Here is a 17874-nt window from a genome sequence, read left to right as displayed (position 1 = left end):
TCAGGAATACACAATCAAACTCAAGCCCTACTTGTTTTTGTGTTGTGTCACGGTCTCGATCTATCTCTTAATGCAGCAACTGATAACTGTTTAGGATTGTGTTTGTACGAAACAAACCGGACGTCTCTGCGAGACTACTTTTCAAGGGGCAGCTAGATTGAATTGTTTTACTGACATTATAGAAGAAGGAGAACAATAATGCATTCTGCAAGGTTTCTAGCCAGTCGACTGGTGTCCTCTGAAGTCAGTCCACTGTTTCACCGATTTTCAGGATGCCTCGTCACAAACACGCCGAGACCATCGGGTTGCATAACTCTAAGAAAAACGGCGAAAAGTAAGCAACTATATGTGAGAGATTCCACTTCTTTATTATGGTGTTGGCAGGTGTTATAAAACAACATTTGAAACTTTGATCATTAATAAAACTCGTTTCAAAATGAAGTTTTTAAATCGTAAAGATGAATGGTGTAACATGGAGTTAAGTTGTATGAAATTTCTTTGAAAGCTATTATTAAAATAACGGTCTGATAATTGGGTTAGACTGTCACTTTTTGACATATTAAGTCCACAATGAACAAAAGCGTCAAACATTTCTTTCTTTCTCTTTTTATACCCAGTAACCCAGTGTATGTTGTTTAACACTAGTGCTTATGAAAAGCTTACTTATATAGCACCGATAGCGGTATCAGTGCAATGCAGTGCACATTGATTTTCAAAGTTTTGAATAGACCATTTTCGTAATGTAATCAAATGTAAAGCATAAATGTTTGTTAAGTACCACACAGTAAAAACGCTGCTTAAAAAAAAGTGATGTCCACTTACAGTTGTACACTATCTTAAACAACAGTTGAACAAATTGTAAACAATGTTGCTCGAAACGAAAGTAATTTTGTTAAACATTCGTTGTTTAAAATTTAATGACTGCTATATTTACTATACGAGAGCTTTTAGTGTTGTTTACATATGACGTCATGTGTCTCGTGCCAGTAAAGTGCGCGCTGGCCAAAAGCTTTATTTCACATTGTTATGTTTAGAAACAGGTTCCTTGAAACTAACATGCAATTGAAATCAGGCGCGGATCCAGGGGGGGGGGGGGCGAGCGGGCCTTGCCCCCCCCCCCCCCCCGCAAAAAAAAAAAAAAAAGAGAAGAAAGGAATAGAAAGGAAAGGGAAAAAGGAGAAAAAGGGAAAGAAAGAAGAGGAAAAAGAAAAGAAAAGGGGGAAGAAGGAGATCGGGGGGGGGGGGCCGAAAGGGCCTTGCCTCCCAGGCTGTTAACCCCCCCCCCCCCCCCCAATCAAAAAAAATAAGAGAGAAGGAAGGAAAGGGAGAGAAAAAAGGAAAAGAGGAGATACTGGCGTACTGATAGAGGGGGGGGGGGAGAGGCTTGGGGAAATCAAATTCAAACGTGGTTTATTTCTAATTCCACAACGGTGGATGACAAATAATGCTGAAATGACATAATTTCCGAAATTTTTTCCTCACTTTTTAGTAAATTATACGTTTGTATGTGTTTGTTGGAAAATGACAAATTCCTAAATTTACAGCCAGGCAAAAAATATGATTCTTGAGATTCCTACATGTCAGGGCCCGAGGTACGGCGGGGATCGAGAGCCTCGAGCCCCCCCCCCCCCCCCACTTTTCTTGAAAAAGTATATTCAAGAGAAATAGAATAGAATGAGAGCAAGAAAGTAAGAATAGTTAACTGCCAGTGTTAACAAAATAATGAGGCATCAAAATATGCTCATCTGACCGTGATTAAATGCCTAAAACCCCTGAGCTTCCGGGGGCTTTGCCCCCTGGATTCCATCTAGGGCCCTACTGCGGGCCCTTAGATGATCATCTGACGGTAATTTAATGCCTAAAACCCCTGATTTTTGGGGGCTCCGCCCCCTGGACCCCACGCCAAATAGTGACCTGGCAGTGTCACAAAATAATAAGGTATACACAAAAATATGCTCATCTGACCTTAATTAAACGCCTAAAACCCCTGAGCTTCCGGGGCCGGCTCCGCCGCCTCGACCCCACCAGGGGCCCTAAGGCGGGCCCCTGAATGCTTATCTGACCGTTATTAATTGCCTTAAACCCCTGAGCTTGCGGGGTCGGACAAGGTATCAAGATGTGTTTATCTGACCGCAGGCGCGTAGCCAGGGGGGGGGGGGGGAGGGGGCGGTCCCCCCAATCGGAATAGGGCGTAGGAAGAAAAAGGAGCAGACAAAGAACATCTTGGAAATTCAGACAAGGATTAAGAGTATAGAGAACGGTACAACGCATCGTTTTCTTTCTCTAATAATAAAACGTCAAAGCCTCGCGCAGGAGGGGAGGTGGGGGGGGGGGGGCTGAATTCAGACGAGGATTCAAAGGCGAGAACGGTAATACGAATCTTTAATGATTTAATGAAAGGTAAAAGCTTCTGCGCTTCGCGCGGGATGGAGGGGGAACTAAATTCCGATGAGGATTATTTTCGAGAACGGTACAACGAATCGTCTTCTTCTCTAATGATTAAATAAAGATTACAAGCTTCCGCGCTTCGCGCAGGAGGGGGAAGGGGGGGGGGACTGATTTTAGGCAAGGATTAAGAGTCGAGAACGGTACAACGAATCGTCTTCTTTCTTTAATAGTTTAATAAAACGTCAAAGCAAAGCAGGAGGGGGATGGGGGGGGACTGAATTTAGACAAGGATTAAGAGTCGAGAACAGTGCAACGAATCGTCTTCTTTCTCTAATAATAAAACGTCAAAGCCTCGCGCAGGAGGGGAGGTGGGGGGGGGGGGGACTGAATTCAGACGAGGATTCAAAGGCGAGAACGGTATTACGAATCTTTAATGATTTAATGAAAGGTAAAAGCTTCTGCGCTTCGCGCGGGATGGAGGGGGAACTAAATTCCGATGAGGATTATTTTCGAGAACGGTACAACGCATCGTCTTTTTTATCTAATAATTTAATAAAACGTCAAAGCTTCCGCGCTTCGCGCAGGAGGGGGAGGGGGGGGGGACTGAATTTAGACAAGGATTAAGAGTCGAGAACTCTACAACGAATCGTCTTCTTTCTCTAATAATTTAATGAAACGTAAAAGCTTCCGCGCTTCGCGCGGGAGGGGTGGGGGGGGGGACTGAAATCAGACGAGGATAAAAGGTCGAGAACGGTAGAACGAATCGTCTTCTTTCTTTAATAGTTTAATATAACGTCAAAGCTTCCGCGCTTCGCGCAGGAGGGGGAGGGGGGAACCTGAATTCAGACGAGGATTAAGAGTCGAGAACTCTACAACGAATCGTCTTCTTTCTCTAATAATTTAATAAATCGTAAAATTTTCCGCGCTTCGCGCGGGAGGGTAAAAACTAAATTCAGACCAGAATTATTTTTGAGAACGGTACAAGGAATCGTCTTCTTTCTCTAATAATATAATGAAACGTCAAAGCTTGGGAGGGGGAAACTCGCCCCCCCCCTGCACCGACCCCCCCCCCCCCCCCCCCCCCGCATTACGTACCAATATTTGGCTCGCATAATTTCAAATTTGGCCCCCCCCCCCCTAAGAAATCCTGGATCCGCGCCTGATTGAAATTAACATGAAAATTAACATGAAATTAACTTAGAAATGCAGTGCAGCCGTTTAGGCACAGCTCATTGTTATTCATATTAGATGCATACACACAATGCAAGTATATGCAAGGGTCTTCTGTTGACTACACAGATTGATACATATGTAAAAGCACATGGACATTGAGTCTGGATTAAACTACCAAAGCAACCACACGTGTTTCTGCAGGCTCCATTTTGTTTGTCTCTATACTTACATTTATTTAGCTTAATAGTTTTTACTTTCCAACCCACAACACAACACACATCATGGCCGACCAAGCTACCGACGCGCTTCTAAGTGACTGGGAATTCAATGGCTTAATTGAAATCACTTTTCTATTAACCAATTTGAAGTTTTTAACTTATAACGTAAGTTCACAGTTACAATTTTCAGTATCTGTACGCAAATGTCAGAATATAGGTAGACTTAAAATCGTCGCGTCATGCAGTGCGGCACTGATCGCGCACTCGGTTATAACGTGTGCTAAATTTCCTTGCCATAGAGATTGCATGCATGATGCATCCCTATATATGCAGTTTATACGTGCGTGCATGCGCGCTCATGCAAAATGGGCACTGTTTTGGCGCTAATTCATGAATTGCAGAATTACCCTACCATATTGTTAGTCTTCATATACCTATATAGAGACCAAGAAGTAGTGGTGCACTTATTCAGAGTATCAAACCCAAATTATACCCCATTATACAACCCTTTTGTTGTAAACAACCCCCACTGAACAAGAGCTCTTTTTTAAACAACTTTCTTTAAACAACCCAGTTGGTGTAAACAACCCCCACTGAACAACAGCTCCTTTTTAAACAACTTTCTTTAAACAACCCAGTTGGTGTAAACAATCCCCACTGAACAACAGCTCCTTTTTAAACAACTTCTTTAAACAACCCAGTTGGTGTAAACAACCCCCACTGAACAACAGCTCCTTTTTAAACAACTTTCTTTAAACAACCCAGTTGGTGTAAACAACCCCCACTGAACAACAGCTCCTTTTTAAACAACCGTCTTTAAACAACACTAGTTGTTTAAATTGTGATTTTAAACAAGTTGTTCAAAATGTTGATCAACTAAGTGTTTAAACTTTAAACAACTCGAGATGCTTAACATTTTAAACAACTCTCAGATCAGGTCACCCGTTAATCAAGAGTTGTTTAAACTTTTAAACAACTTGTTCACAAAAATTTTAACTGTGCATGTTATGAATGATTTCATTTACCTTTTATAAATATTTGTATTTCAATGGTCAGAATGCGAATTGTATACATTAACTGTTGCTAGGTAGGACAAACATTATGGCTTGTCCTACCTTAACACGTAATGTAACACGTGAATGAAATAGTTCATAACGAGGCACTTAAAGGTTTGTGCATTTAATTTCATTACATCATGAAAATGGCTATTCGGTACAAAAAAACCTTGTAAAAGGTGTAAAATTACCATTTAATGGGTATCAACTTAAAGGTACGACTGTAGCTAAGAACTTCGGACATGAAGTAAGATTCATGTCGATTCTTAAAATGATATTCGTACTACAATGCTTAAAAGGGTGGTTAGAATTCCACTAATTCTTTGGTAAAGAAGTTAAATTATTAACACATGTCCCAAATGACCTCGAATATCCACAGATCTTCAAAACATGAAGAGGTCCCACTTTGTACGTTTTGAAATATTCACTCCTACAGCGAGGGAGGTGCTACATAAATAGCCTTTGTTTACCCTTTTCAAAGAATACTTCGACCTGTGTATAATGGAACGCACCGCTTGTACATAAATAAATAATGATTAAAGTATTTTGTCTCCGTGTATTTAACAATTTGGTCTGCAATGACCTTTATCTGCTCATGCTCAGAATGCAACCGTGACCTGGCTTAATTATTGCTTTCGTATTGATCGCGTTGTTCAAAATTGTGCCATTGTTGGTAAAATGCAATGGTAATCTGTCATCTGTCCCATCCTTGGTACTTAACAAAAAGCATGATTTCATGATTTGTGAATTGCTGAATTGCTGTTTGAGAGGTCAGCTCCGAATTCCAAGGGGTAGCCCCTACATGCCTGGTTTCCTGAGAGAGCAAGGGACGGGGGGGGGACGTTGAATTGCAATCGTAGCCCATGTTTCCATTTATACAAATAATCTAACGAGGCTGACCAAAGGTGGATTTGTTTTAGTGTCGTCTACTTTGCGCTTATCATGCTTACTTACCTTCACGTATGAACTGAACTGTAGTGATACGCTTGTGAGTTTGAAATCAAGCGTTATCTGGTTGTTTTTCTTTCTTTCAGTTTAATTCTTAGCTTTGTATTTTAAATTTCTTTTTTTTCCTCTCAGTTCTTTGTATATGCTACAGCCCACAATAGAACAATGCCAGTCTAGCAAATAAACTTAAGATACTAAAAAGATTGATAACAGAACTTGTGTTCTTTTCTAAATTTATTGATATGATAATGCTTTATCTTTGTAGTAGGATTTTACGATCATGCTGATATTTGGCAAACTCACGACCACTGTGACTATGTGAGCGTGTGTGTGTGCGTGTGTGTGTGTTCCAGTAAAATTACCTCCAGATTTGTTTAAGTTTTTTTTTTTTTTAAATATAAGTGAATAACATTTACAATTGACATGTATATAGTGCGTCCCAGAAAAGACAAAACCGAGAATTATCGATGTTTTATCATAACTTAGTTACATTTATAATTAATAAATGACACATATTTGGAAAGCTTAGATCCTCCTCTTTCATTTGATGCATATTTCACGCATGAGTGATTAAAATTATTTTGAAGAGAGAAAACCAAAAAGTCCTTTGGCGGACGGTATCTGAATTTCTAAGAGAAAATCACATTTCTAGAAAGTTGAGGTTCTGCCCTTTCATATGACACCTCAATCAGGAAAAATGAGCAAGCACTGACAAAGTTCTGTTTGTTTAAAGTAGTCAGGCGCGGATCCAGGGAGGGGGCCCAACTTTTAATTTTTTTTTGCTCCCGAAAATTTGAAAATCGCGCCGGTGTGACCCTGCCGAAAAGTCGCTCAGTGGGGGGGGGGGGGGGGGGGGTAGTGAGCACATTTTTTTTTTTGGTCCTCGAAAATTTTTCAATTTGCACCCCCCCCCCCTTGAGCGCCAGGGGGGGGGGGGCCAACCCCCCAAAAAGATAAAAATCACGTGTTTTTACATGTTTTTTTCTCAAGGGGGGGGGGCCGGGCCCCCGGCCCCCCTGGATCCGCCACTGAAAGTAGCGCTTGCATTTCCATAATTTTATCAAACGAATTCGTTTTCACTGGGTGCCTGCCATAGCAACATGCAGACTTAACTCCGTTTCGTTGACAATCAGCCATGCATGAAGTCTTTCGTTTACGGCTGATTGTCAACGAAATGAAAAAATTGAGAAATTCCCAAAATAGATTTTTTTTTAATGACGTCACACTTCATCACTCTATAGGGCAGCGACAGCAGATAGGACAGCAGATAAATAAAAATATCGGTATTAGTGCTCGATTTTCCATGATAACATCTTGATTTATGATGTTTGATCTTGAGGAGTGGTGCAAAGTAAATCAGATCAATCGAATTTATTGGAGAAAAAAAAATCAATGTTTACTTTGTTACCTATTTTGATTTTATTTCTGTATCTACTTCAATATCAAAGATAATCCAAAAGGGTGTATACTAAATCAATAACTTTGATTTCAATAAAGTTAACATATTTGTAACTAATGGCAGATCCATGGGACACAAGGGGTACATACCCCCCCCCCCCCCTCTCCCCACAAAATAGAATGAGTAATATCTTAAGAAAAAATTAATTATGATAAAATGTGCCTCTACAGCGCAACAAATTTAGGTGTAAATAATGTTTGCTTGGCAGGAAATGTCACCTAAAAATCTAATTTTTTTCTTTCTTATCCACAAAATATGAATACAGACTTTGCCTGTGCCTTTGAATAATTTTGACAGAAATATGGCGATATGTAAATGCTGTGAATCATCACCATCATTATGTGTTTTTTCGTCTTGTATTCGTAAGTTCCATCAAGAAAGATAACGACCACTAGTTCGCGATGTGCCCAGCCAGCGAGCTCCGCGTTCGACGATCACGCTGCCCTCTACGCCGACCACAACTGGTCGAGGTCGATTCCCATCACTGACGTCAGCAAGGACCCGGATGCCAAAATGGTGGTTGTCCAATGGGAGGACGGGGACAGTCAGAGGTACCCCAATGTCTGGCTCAAGAGTAATTGTCACTGTGAAGGGTGCTACAGTAAAGGAGCTCACGGCAAACTTAAGTATACACAGGTGAGTATGTAGGGCGTTGCTAACTCATTTTGAATGTCGGTTGGAGGATGGGAGGAGGATGAGGATGAGGAGGAGGTGGAGGAGGAGGATGAGGATGAGGAGGAGGAGGGGGAGGAGGAGGAGGAGGAGGAGGTGGAGGAGAAGGATGAGGAGGGGGAGGAGGTGGAGGAGGAGGAGGAGGAGGAGGAGGAGGAGGAGGAGGAGGAGGAGGTGGAGGATGAGGATGAGGAGGAGGAGGAGAAGGAGGAGGAGGTGGAGGAGGAGGATGAGGAGGAGGAGGAGGAGGAGGAGGAGGTGGAGGAGGTGGAGGAGGAGAAAAAGGTGGATAAAAAGGTGGAGGAAGAGGAGAAGGAGGAGGAGGTAGTGGTGGTGGTGGTGGAGGAGGAGGAAGAGGAGGTAGTGGGGGTGGTGGAGGAGGAGGAAGAGGAGGAGGAGTCAATTGATCGACGAGATGGCCAAATTGATCAAATAGACCAAATCGAGACAAAAGAAAACATACTCAGTTTGTTTCTTCTTTAATTTGTCCTACCTCAACACCTTGAAGCGTCTCAGACTAGACGATGCAATTTTAAATGTGGTTTAGTCATTTTGTTTTGCCCTTTTGAAGCCATGGTAACGAATCTACATCATGTCATCTCACTTTGCAGTCATGTTTCTTGCTAAATTTGTCCATGGGTATCATTCCATTGGTATCATTCTGTGGTGGAACTATCGGTAAAAACTATTTGTTAGGGCGTATTCACAATAGGCGTATGGGCAATGTTTTGGCGTGGGAGGGGGGGGGGGTCATCCCGTGCAGGGCTCCAGTTTCCAGTGGGACGTGTTCATCGGTTTCGGATGAGAAGCTCAGTACTCTTCTGGTAGCGACGAATCTCTCTCAGGGCGACTGTGCCAGGCCTGTATCGATGAGGCTTCTTGACTCATCCCGATGTCACTTAATTGCGTGACCTTTGGTTTTCATTTTTTTTAATTTTAAGATAGATCAAACCAAGCGAGTAAAACGTTATACATAATTTTTATTATTATTTTGTCAAAAACATAAAGAACTAGCCACCCCCCCCCCGCATGCGACGTAAAGTTTGCCCAAAATTAGTCATATGGGGCTACAGGCTCTTGATATTAGTTACCTAGAGATGAGTTCTCCTCGTTATATAACAGCATCTCGATCTGGACATCCAAGCCGACGTCGTCTCCATCACCCAAGACGGTCAGGTGCTTGCCATCAAATGGAGCGATGGCCACATGACCAGTGTCCCCAGTAACTGGCTTCGATGTAACCGTTTCGACCAGTCCGACCGCGATCCCGTGGCCGACGCCAAGCTCGATCTCTGGGGGTCCGACGTCATGTCGTCGAGTCGTCTCAGGACGTTTGAATTCGATGAACTGATGCAGTCGGATGAAGCGCTTTTGGATTGGCTCTCCGAAATAAAGGTGAGACTAGCTAAATAGAGAACGTTAACCCTAGTAGCAATCCTAAATGAAATTGTTCTAAACATGCCATTTTGGCACTGTAAGCAAATGTATAATGCCTCAATACGGACAATTTTATTCACCTGTTACAAATGATTGTATTTCAATAATCAGAATACATTTTAATGCAAATCGGATATATTACGTCTTGTTATGTAAAACAAGCCCTATTGTTTGTTTTACCTAGCAACAACTAAGTATACAATTTGAATTCTGACTATTGAGATAAATTTTTGTCGTAAGAGGTAAATGAAATGAATCGTATCAAGGGGCTTCACAAAGGCATATGCATAAATTTGGTCACATTTAACAAAAATGACCTATTTTAAGATTAAAGCAAATCTGCTTTTAATGATCTAGCAAGATGCTACGTTGATGATTGTGTTGTCAAATCAATGGGAGAGTGGATGGTGATACTTCTTCAGTATCTGGAAAATCTTATTTAAAAACAAAACATAAAATGATGTAAAAGTAAATTAAATTGCAAAATAAGAATAAGTTGGCTGAGATTGGGTCGCACGCTGGGATTCTAAACTTAAGTAAACTTGAATAAACTGGCGAATATATCATAATCATAGCCTGAGAATAAGCCATTTCATTTTCATATTGCGTGTATCTTAACATACACAATATCGTGTTTTGACGGTCCTGATAATTATGGCATATGATGATTGATCTTGGTTATTGTCAAATATTAAACATTGAACGATTTTCAGAAACTTAGTATTGTCTGCTCGGTGCACGTTGAATAAAAACGTGTTTTATTTTGTTTTTCTAAACGACAGGTAATCTTTGGTTGGTTATATATTAAAAGTGAAACCTGATGCTGATTTGAATACAATTCAATTCAATTCAATTTTATTTCATTCAGTTAAAAAGACAACATTTCGTATAACAATCAGCTTTATAACATAAAATACACATCACGAACATATTGGACAAGGACATAAAATAAACGGAATAGGTTACAACCTGAACGGAAACACAATCCTTATATAAAGGTTGACCATTTTTTATAATAAAAATATGAAATATATTCGTTACTAAACATTATACAATACACAAACATACATACAAACAAACAAATAAAATATGTCTTGAATTCAAAAGATCATTGCAATTTACCCAAAAGATTTTTTTTTTTGTTATACCTACGTTTAAATAAATTTACAATAGCAGAATTATGAATGTAATGAGGAAGAGTGTTCCACAGAAACGGTCCTTGGAAAATAGTTATTTTTTGGATTAGTACTTTACAAGTTTAAACTCGGTCTAAATTCCGTCTAGTTTTTCAAAGTTAAAGGAAGATAGACCGAGATCCAAGTGTTCGTTTTCTTGAACTAGACTCTACAAAGTACGGATCATAATGGCTTCATTTCAATCTTGAAGGTCTCCGTATATATACTATCAATAATTTGAATTTTCTGTTTCTACTCAGGTGCTTGGAATATCGCTTGTTAAGAACGCTCCAAAAATGTCCCATCAGATTCATAAACTGGCTGATCGCGTCGGATACATCACACCTAGTACTTTTGGGTAAGAGACAGTTCCCAAGTAGCCCTCTACGCCCCGCCCCCCCCCCCCCCCATTTCACCTGGGCTCACAAGAAGCTCAATTATTAAAGGCTCTCATGGCGAAGCATTAAACAATTATTGTGTAGTGCTCCCTCTCATTTTAAGATTTATCTTAAAACATGAAATAAAACGCATATTTTCATCGAGTACGAGAAATGGGTTCTAAAATAAACTGTAGAATAATTTATCTTGAATACTGCAAATACGCATTCCCGATATTTCTGAAAGATGTATTATAACCACTTTTGCAAACGTGATTAAAGAAAGAAATAGATTGTTGTTATGAGTGTAAGAACTGACCAATGGAAGGATAAGGAATATCGGTATTAATTCGCTGGCTTCATAATGATGAACTTCTTTTTAAAATAATAATTTAGGGCTGTCATATGTTGAAAATATTGCATAATCATGTAAATTTTTGGGGAAAATATCAACTCTTTTTCTCTGAATCTGTTTCTACCCCCCCCCCCCCTCCCTGGCAGCACACACAGTGACGTCATGGTGGTTGAAGGTGGCGACATGCTGGGGTTTTCTAACGGCTATCTCATGCCTCATACAGACTTCTCTTACTACGTCAGCCCTCCCGGGGTAAGTCCTGAGACCTGGGGGCGTTTCACACAGCCTTTTTTCAATGAAAAATAACAACATTCAGTGACAAATCAGCTGCTAACCAATCAGAAGCAAGGATTTCAGTAGCTTATAACAAAAATTGTCATTAGTCACTGATGACAAGTTTTGTGAAATGCCCCCCTGGAGGTATGGGTGGTAAAAGTCATTTTTATTTTGTTGTTGGGTGGGGGTTGTTGTAGATAGCTAGATCCTCATGTTCGCATTAACACACACGTTGAGAGAATGAAGCCCCTGTGAAATTCCATGGCTACTTTGCGAGATCCACTTTACGTAGAGGTGGAAAGAGTGAGATTTAATAATAATATTAATAATACTCAGTTTTTATATAGCGCTTAATTTTTAGAATCACTAAGCGCTTCCAAACTTGGAGATTATTACCCCCGACGTTAGCTATGCTTCCATTGCGGCGCTCTAGCATTTCAAAGAATATTCCTGCCAGGTACTCATTTACATCACCTGGGTTGAGTGTGGCAAATGTAGATCAATGTCTTGCCAAAGGATATTAGTGCAGCGGCTGGTCTCGAACCGCGGACCTTGTGATCGAGAGTCCGGCGGTTTAACCACTCGACAACGGCACCTGTAGATTTGTTGCTAATATTGTCCACACACTACTAACAGGTGGTGCATAAGCAACAAGTGCCTCAGGTGGTGTGTTAATAAGAAAAACTATACAATCGAAAAAATGTCCTGTTCAGGAATGTATCGATTGTTTTTTCTTCTAATACTTGATAACCAGAGGATGAACAATTCAGCTAGCATTAATAACATTCCCAATATTGAAGAAAAAATGTTACTCGAAAAAAGGAACTACTTTAGGTCCTGAAATGTAGTTTGAATGGCAATAATTACTAATGTTTTATTCCAAGTTGATATTATCCTTATGTGTCATTTCCAAGTGTTATATGATTTGCTAGCTCAAATCATGGTGTAAGATATACTTCCAACCCAAATATTTATTTTGATTGTTAAGTATTTGGCATTACCTGTGCCTGAGAGGCGGAAAGCGAACTGAATCACTGTATAAACCCATGCATGGGTCTCTCCTCCTAGTTTTAACTGATTTGGGGTGTGCAGGTGGTGCAGCGGGTTCTTAACATGCAAAGATGGTGAGTCTCCTCTACACGGAGCCTCCATTTAACGTCCTATCAGAGGGACAGTGAAGTTGACCACGTTAAGTACTAGTTATGCCATTACATTGGGAAAGAAACTAGAAATTAGAAGACATTCTAAAATACTGTATAATACATCCCCTCCCCTCCTACTCAGTGGTATTTACTATTTAGGGTACGCGTATGCATGTTTCCTCCCTTTGAACATGGACAGTCCATGCTTTGAAAGCGCCCCTTAAGTCCGGTGTGTAAAGTTAATACAGGCCGAATTTTTGTGTATTACGAGCCTGACTTTGTTGCCTGAAAAGTACCCCATTACTGAAGATTCTGGGAACATGAATGCGATCCCTCCGTTCCCGGAGAGGGGGTGGGAGGGGGAGGGGGTGGGGGCGGGATAATACAGATTTGGAATGATCAAAGTGATAAGACCTTAACTCTCTTTAACTTGGACAGGTGGCCCTCTTCCATTGCATCAAGAACACATCCACGGTGGGCGGCGACAGCCTGCTCATCGACGGGTTCAAAGCCGCCATGGAGTTGAAGACGGATCACCACGACGCTTTCAATATGCTTACCAAACACGAGATAGAACATGTCGCCATATCAGTCAACAAGAAGATAACTCAGCAAGGCTTTTATCATCACGCTAGACACCCATTGATTAGGTAAGCTGGAAATATCTTTAGGGTTTGAGTGAAGTTATTTCAGTAACCCTGATTATGGGGGCGACCCCCTTTTTACAAAGAAATTTAACAGAAAAGTTACTTCTGGAAAAGTTGCTTCTTTCCCTTCCTGATATCTACAGATGGAGGTGATGAGGTAGGCTACAAATTAATATCAAAGTCGTAAACAATCTTAATTATACGTTGGTCATAAGGGGCGACCCCCCACCCCTCCTTTGTTTTTATAAAAAATACCATAGTGTAATTTTGTAAGTTAGCAAAGCTGTTATCAAGCATATCAGAGCTTATCATTTTACTACCTCACAAGTCATCCACTAATTAAATAGAATACCAGTCAATTACTTGTGAAAATGTACTTTAATTCAAGTTTAATATTAGTTACCAACTTCATTTCCATCGTATTTTTCTCAGATTGGATGCATTAGGCCAGCTGAAACAGATCACCTTCAACGAGATATACCACGCCTCTCTATTCCGTGTCCCAGTTGATGACGTCATACCTATGTTCTCTGCAATAAAGGCCTTCAACAAGATCCTTCTGCGAGATGATAACGTATTCAAATACAAAATGAAAGCAGGTACTGACGATTTATTTATATCAAAGTACCTGCCGTGTAGGTTGTTTATTGACTCAATTTGCACTGAGGTCATAATTATATTTAGTATCAGGGAAAACAAATATTTATTGGTCTAATACAAACAACTCAGCTGTCGAAGTCTAAAATTCATGTTGTAAATGTATAAAGACACAAACTCCTGCGATTATTACTGCGTGGTATTTGCTACGCTAATCGAACGACTAACTCCCCCCCCCCCCCCGGGCTGGCTCCAACACTAAATAATACTTAACCCTAAAGCCCAATTACCATCCTGACCCTAACCCCATTCTTTCCACACAAAAAAAGCGCAGGGTATACAGTTGTCTCCGCAGCAAATTTCGAACAACATACCGGTTTGATCAAACTTGTTAGGTCAAAAACTTGTGTCATTAAGCATTGGGATATGTCACACTGTGTGAACAGTTCTTTTTTTTCTTTCTTTAATAAAATAATCTTTATTCAATAATGCTTTCGACTTTACAAAACATAACAGAACATATATGAATATACATACATAATATAACCAATAGAATCAACAACAAGAATATAGCCGATTATACAAGACAAATATTTCTTTTTTAAGCAACACAATGTTTTTCCACCTATTATCAAATGATACAAATTTGTTATTTTTAACATAAATGTATTGTTCAAGAGAACGATAATACCTTAACATGCATTTAAAAGAATTTAGTGAGAGTACGCTTTTTTTGCATTTGCTGGAAAATATATAGTATTTGGCATATAAAATAATAAAATTAAATTGAACTCCAACGTTTCCATAAAACCCAAATATGAAATTAATTTTATTCAAAGTAACTTTATCCTCTAAAATGAAATGTTGGACATCCGCAATAAACCTTCTAACGATTGGGCAATCCCAAAATAAATGTTCTATAGATTCCACGGAGCTATAACAAAATGAACATAGGTCTGACTGCGAAATATTTAATAATCTAAGATATTTATTAACACCAACTATACGATTTAGTATCTTAAACTGAAAATTACGGATCCGTGTAGATAAACATGACCTAACAGGAACTAAGAAAATTTTACCCCAGTCTATATTTGGGATATTAAACAGATAATTCCATGTGTGACAAGTTAATTGATATTCTGATCACTAGTATTTTATAGTTTATGAGAAATAAACATGTTACCTGTTTAATAGGAATGGACGCCATATTGTTGTTATTCATTTACCACTGTTCAAAACGATGTGATGGGCAGAGGGGTCGGGGTTGACGACTATTGGGGGCGGGGCGGGCGGGTGGTGTCTTATGCTCCAGTGGATTGTCATCCCAGTTATGCGGTCCCAGTTAGGCGTTTCCAGTTATGCGGTCCCGGTTAGGCGGTCCCAGTTGGGCGGTCCAAGTTTTGCGGTCCCAGTTAGGCGGTCCCAATTATGCGGATAAAAGTCAACTTTCTCTCATAAAAAAAAGGATAAGAAAATACACTGAATATGATCGCAGCCTAGCTTACGGGCAATTTTAATATTTATTTATTTAATATCGTATTATCATATTATATTCGGATTAATGTTCTTTTTAAAAAATACTGTTCGAAAATTTTAAAAGGTAGACGGCACTAGGTTATTCAGATCTTTTATTTTGATTTCTTTTCGATCATGTTTTTTCTATTTTTCTCTCTGTTCCTTTGATTTTCGTCTGCAGGTGATATCCTTACGTTTAACAATCATCGAATGCTGCACGGGCGTAGTGCTTTTTCAACAGATATCGGAAGTGTGGAGCGCCACCTACAGACCTGCTTTGTTGAGTGGGACTGTGTTCTCTCGAAACTGCGTGTACTTAAGAAATCTCCCAGTGAAAATTTGGAATAAACTTGAAAGTATTATTATAGATTTGTTAACATCAATTGACAAAAAGATGTCATTTTATTTGATAACTGACCTGATAAGGAATGCTTTTAAATCTTATCTTCTATAGCTTCATGTATGCTAAATATCTCTGATTCTTATAGGCCTTTCGTAATGCGGTATAGATATATTTTTGTTATCATTCTTATTGAAGGTTTATGTGTATTTCACTAACCATTTCCCTTTAAAGTTTATGGGATGTGTATTTATGTGCGTACTGTAAAGCAAAACTAATTTTATGACCAAGTAAACTATTAAATACTTGAGTTGAAGGGTATTGTCTTCAAAGTGAAGTTATTGTAATATGATATTGGTCAGTATATTATTGGCAAAAAACCTTGCAAATTAAACTCATTGGAGATATTTTTGGTGTGTTTACTCATAGTAATGATTTAAAACCAAAAAAGGGGTTAATAATAGGGACAAATGACTGTGGTTAATATGAAGAGGCACAAAACATATTAACATCATGGCACCGTTTATCATTGAAGATATATAGAAAAATTTAGAATTTGCTTAATAAACATAGTTATGATATACATCGATATACATACATACATACATATACATCGTTATGTGAGACTGTTGTCAGGAGTGACAAACATTGAACAAAAAAAAACTTTAAAAAATAAAGATTCTGACACGATATTTAACATTTGTCCAACCTCCGGTTTACTTACCACCGCCTTATTTGGTTTATTTAAGCTATTTATGTGCCACATATGAAATGCATGTTTGTCATATAGTTTATTGAAAAGGACATTTTCAAATAATTCTTTCCTCGTTTTTTTTTCTATAGATTTGTTGCATGATGCTTTTGTAATGACGTCAACTAAGAATACAAAAATAAGAAAGCGGTCCAATGGGGTCTTTACACAAATTTTAGACCTTCGTTGGTTTCAAACCGCACGAAATTATTTACTTAGGTTTTATGTATACGCCTATATTGTCTAATTAGATGTCGTATAATTGATAGGCTGTTTTTATAGTATTTTACTTGCCAAAGAAATGTCAATATTTGATGAGGATATCTGTTCGTTCGTGTTTGTTTTTTAAGAAGAAGAGGGAAAAAAATGCTTGTTTGACATTTTAGCGTCTATAAGGCTACATACAAATCATGATGATGCATGCGTTAGGCATTGTAACGCAAGTAGTAATTTGTTTATTTCTAACTTTATTGACAGAACGAAATGTAAATATAAGAAAGAGATGATCCTCATTTATCAGTTTCATTTACCCATTCCACGCACACACTCCTAATGTAATAATGTGTTCCGCGACAAAATTGTAATTATAAATTGTAAGGTCCGTTTTCTACTAACTCAATTTATAAAACCTCACGATGGGTCTAAAATCAGAATCATGATTTTCTATAAAAAAAAAAAAAGGTAAAAAATTGGAACTTCTTTAGTTAAACCCGATTTTGAACGAAAGCTTTAACCCTGCGCCTGGTTTAAATGTAAGAAGAGTATTTGGTCTTTGGGTTGTTCACACTATAAACTGGCCTAGGCTAGTATGTATGAAACCGTTTCCGACAAAAGGGATGTATACAGTGAAAAAGTATGGTATTTTGGTGTTAAATACCATTAGTAGGGCCATCCGGCCGTTTATCTTGTATGGTATATGTATGTACATTATGTAATGTTTCGATTATTGTACTTCTTTTTATGCGGAAATAAATTCGAATCAAACTAGTTTAATTGCAGCCGAATACAGAGCTCTGTAAGGACATGCCCTTCCTATAATAGGTGCCTTAATTATTCCCAAGGCAGGTCGATACATAAAATTGTAAAAAGCCGACACTGAATGTAATAATAATTATATATTTTACTTAGAGAAATTGTCATATTTCATCAAGGTTGTTTTTTCTTTTAATTTTTAATATAAGTAGGTACATGTATGTTATTGTACTGAATAGCAGAAGAGAGATATATATATACATATATATATATATATATATATATATATATATATATAACTATTCACATTTGATTGTTATATTGATGTACTTTTGTTTGGATAATAAACTACAAACTCAAACTCAAACTCAACT

At 38.8% G+C, this 17874-nt stretch overlaps 1 protein-coding gene across 1 annotated transcript; it reads left to right on the top strand.

The window, feature by feature from the left end:
- Positions 1 to 15: 15 nt before the first annotated feature.
- On the top strand, positions 16 to 16369 carry LOC585058 (gamma-butyrobetaine dioxygenase). Its single transcript, XM_030979256.1, has 8 exons — positions 16 to 334; positions 7609 to 7877; positions 9036 to 9308; positions 10786 to 10883; positions 11404 to 11509; positions 13114 to 13325; positions 13755 to 13921; positions 15619 to 16369. The coding sequence occupies exons 1-8, from the start codon at positions 199 to 201 to the stop codon at positions 15783 to 15785; spliced, it is 1428 nt and encodes a 475-aa protein (XP_030835116.1). The 5' UTR covers positions 16 to 198; the 3' UTR covers positions 15786 to 16369.
- The last annotated feature ends 1505 nt before the right edge of the window (positions 16370 to 17874 follow it).

The sequence above is a fragment of the Strongylocentrotus purpuratus genome, unplaced genomic scaffold, assembly GCF_000002235.5.
Source record: "Strongylocentrotus purpuratus isolate Spur 01 unplaced genomic scaffold, Spur_5.0 spur5_scaffold_10, whole genome shotgun sequence".
Lineage (NCBI taxonomy): Eukaryota > Metazoa > Echinodermata > Echinoidea > Camarodonta > Strongylocentrotidae > Strongylocentrotus > Strongylocentrotus purpuratus.
The sequence above is the reverse complement of the archived record's forward strand: the minus strand, read 5'-3'. Positions and strand labels throughout refer to the sequence as shown.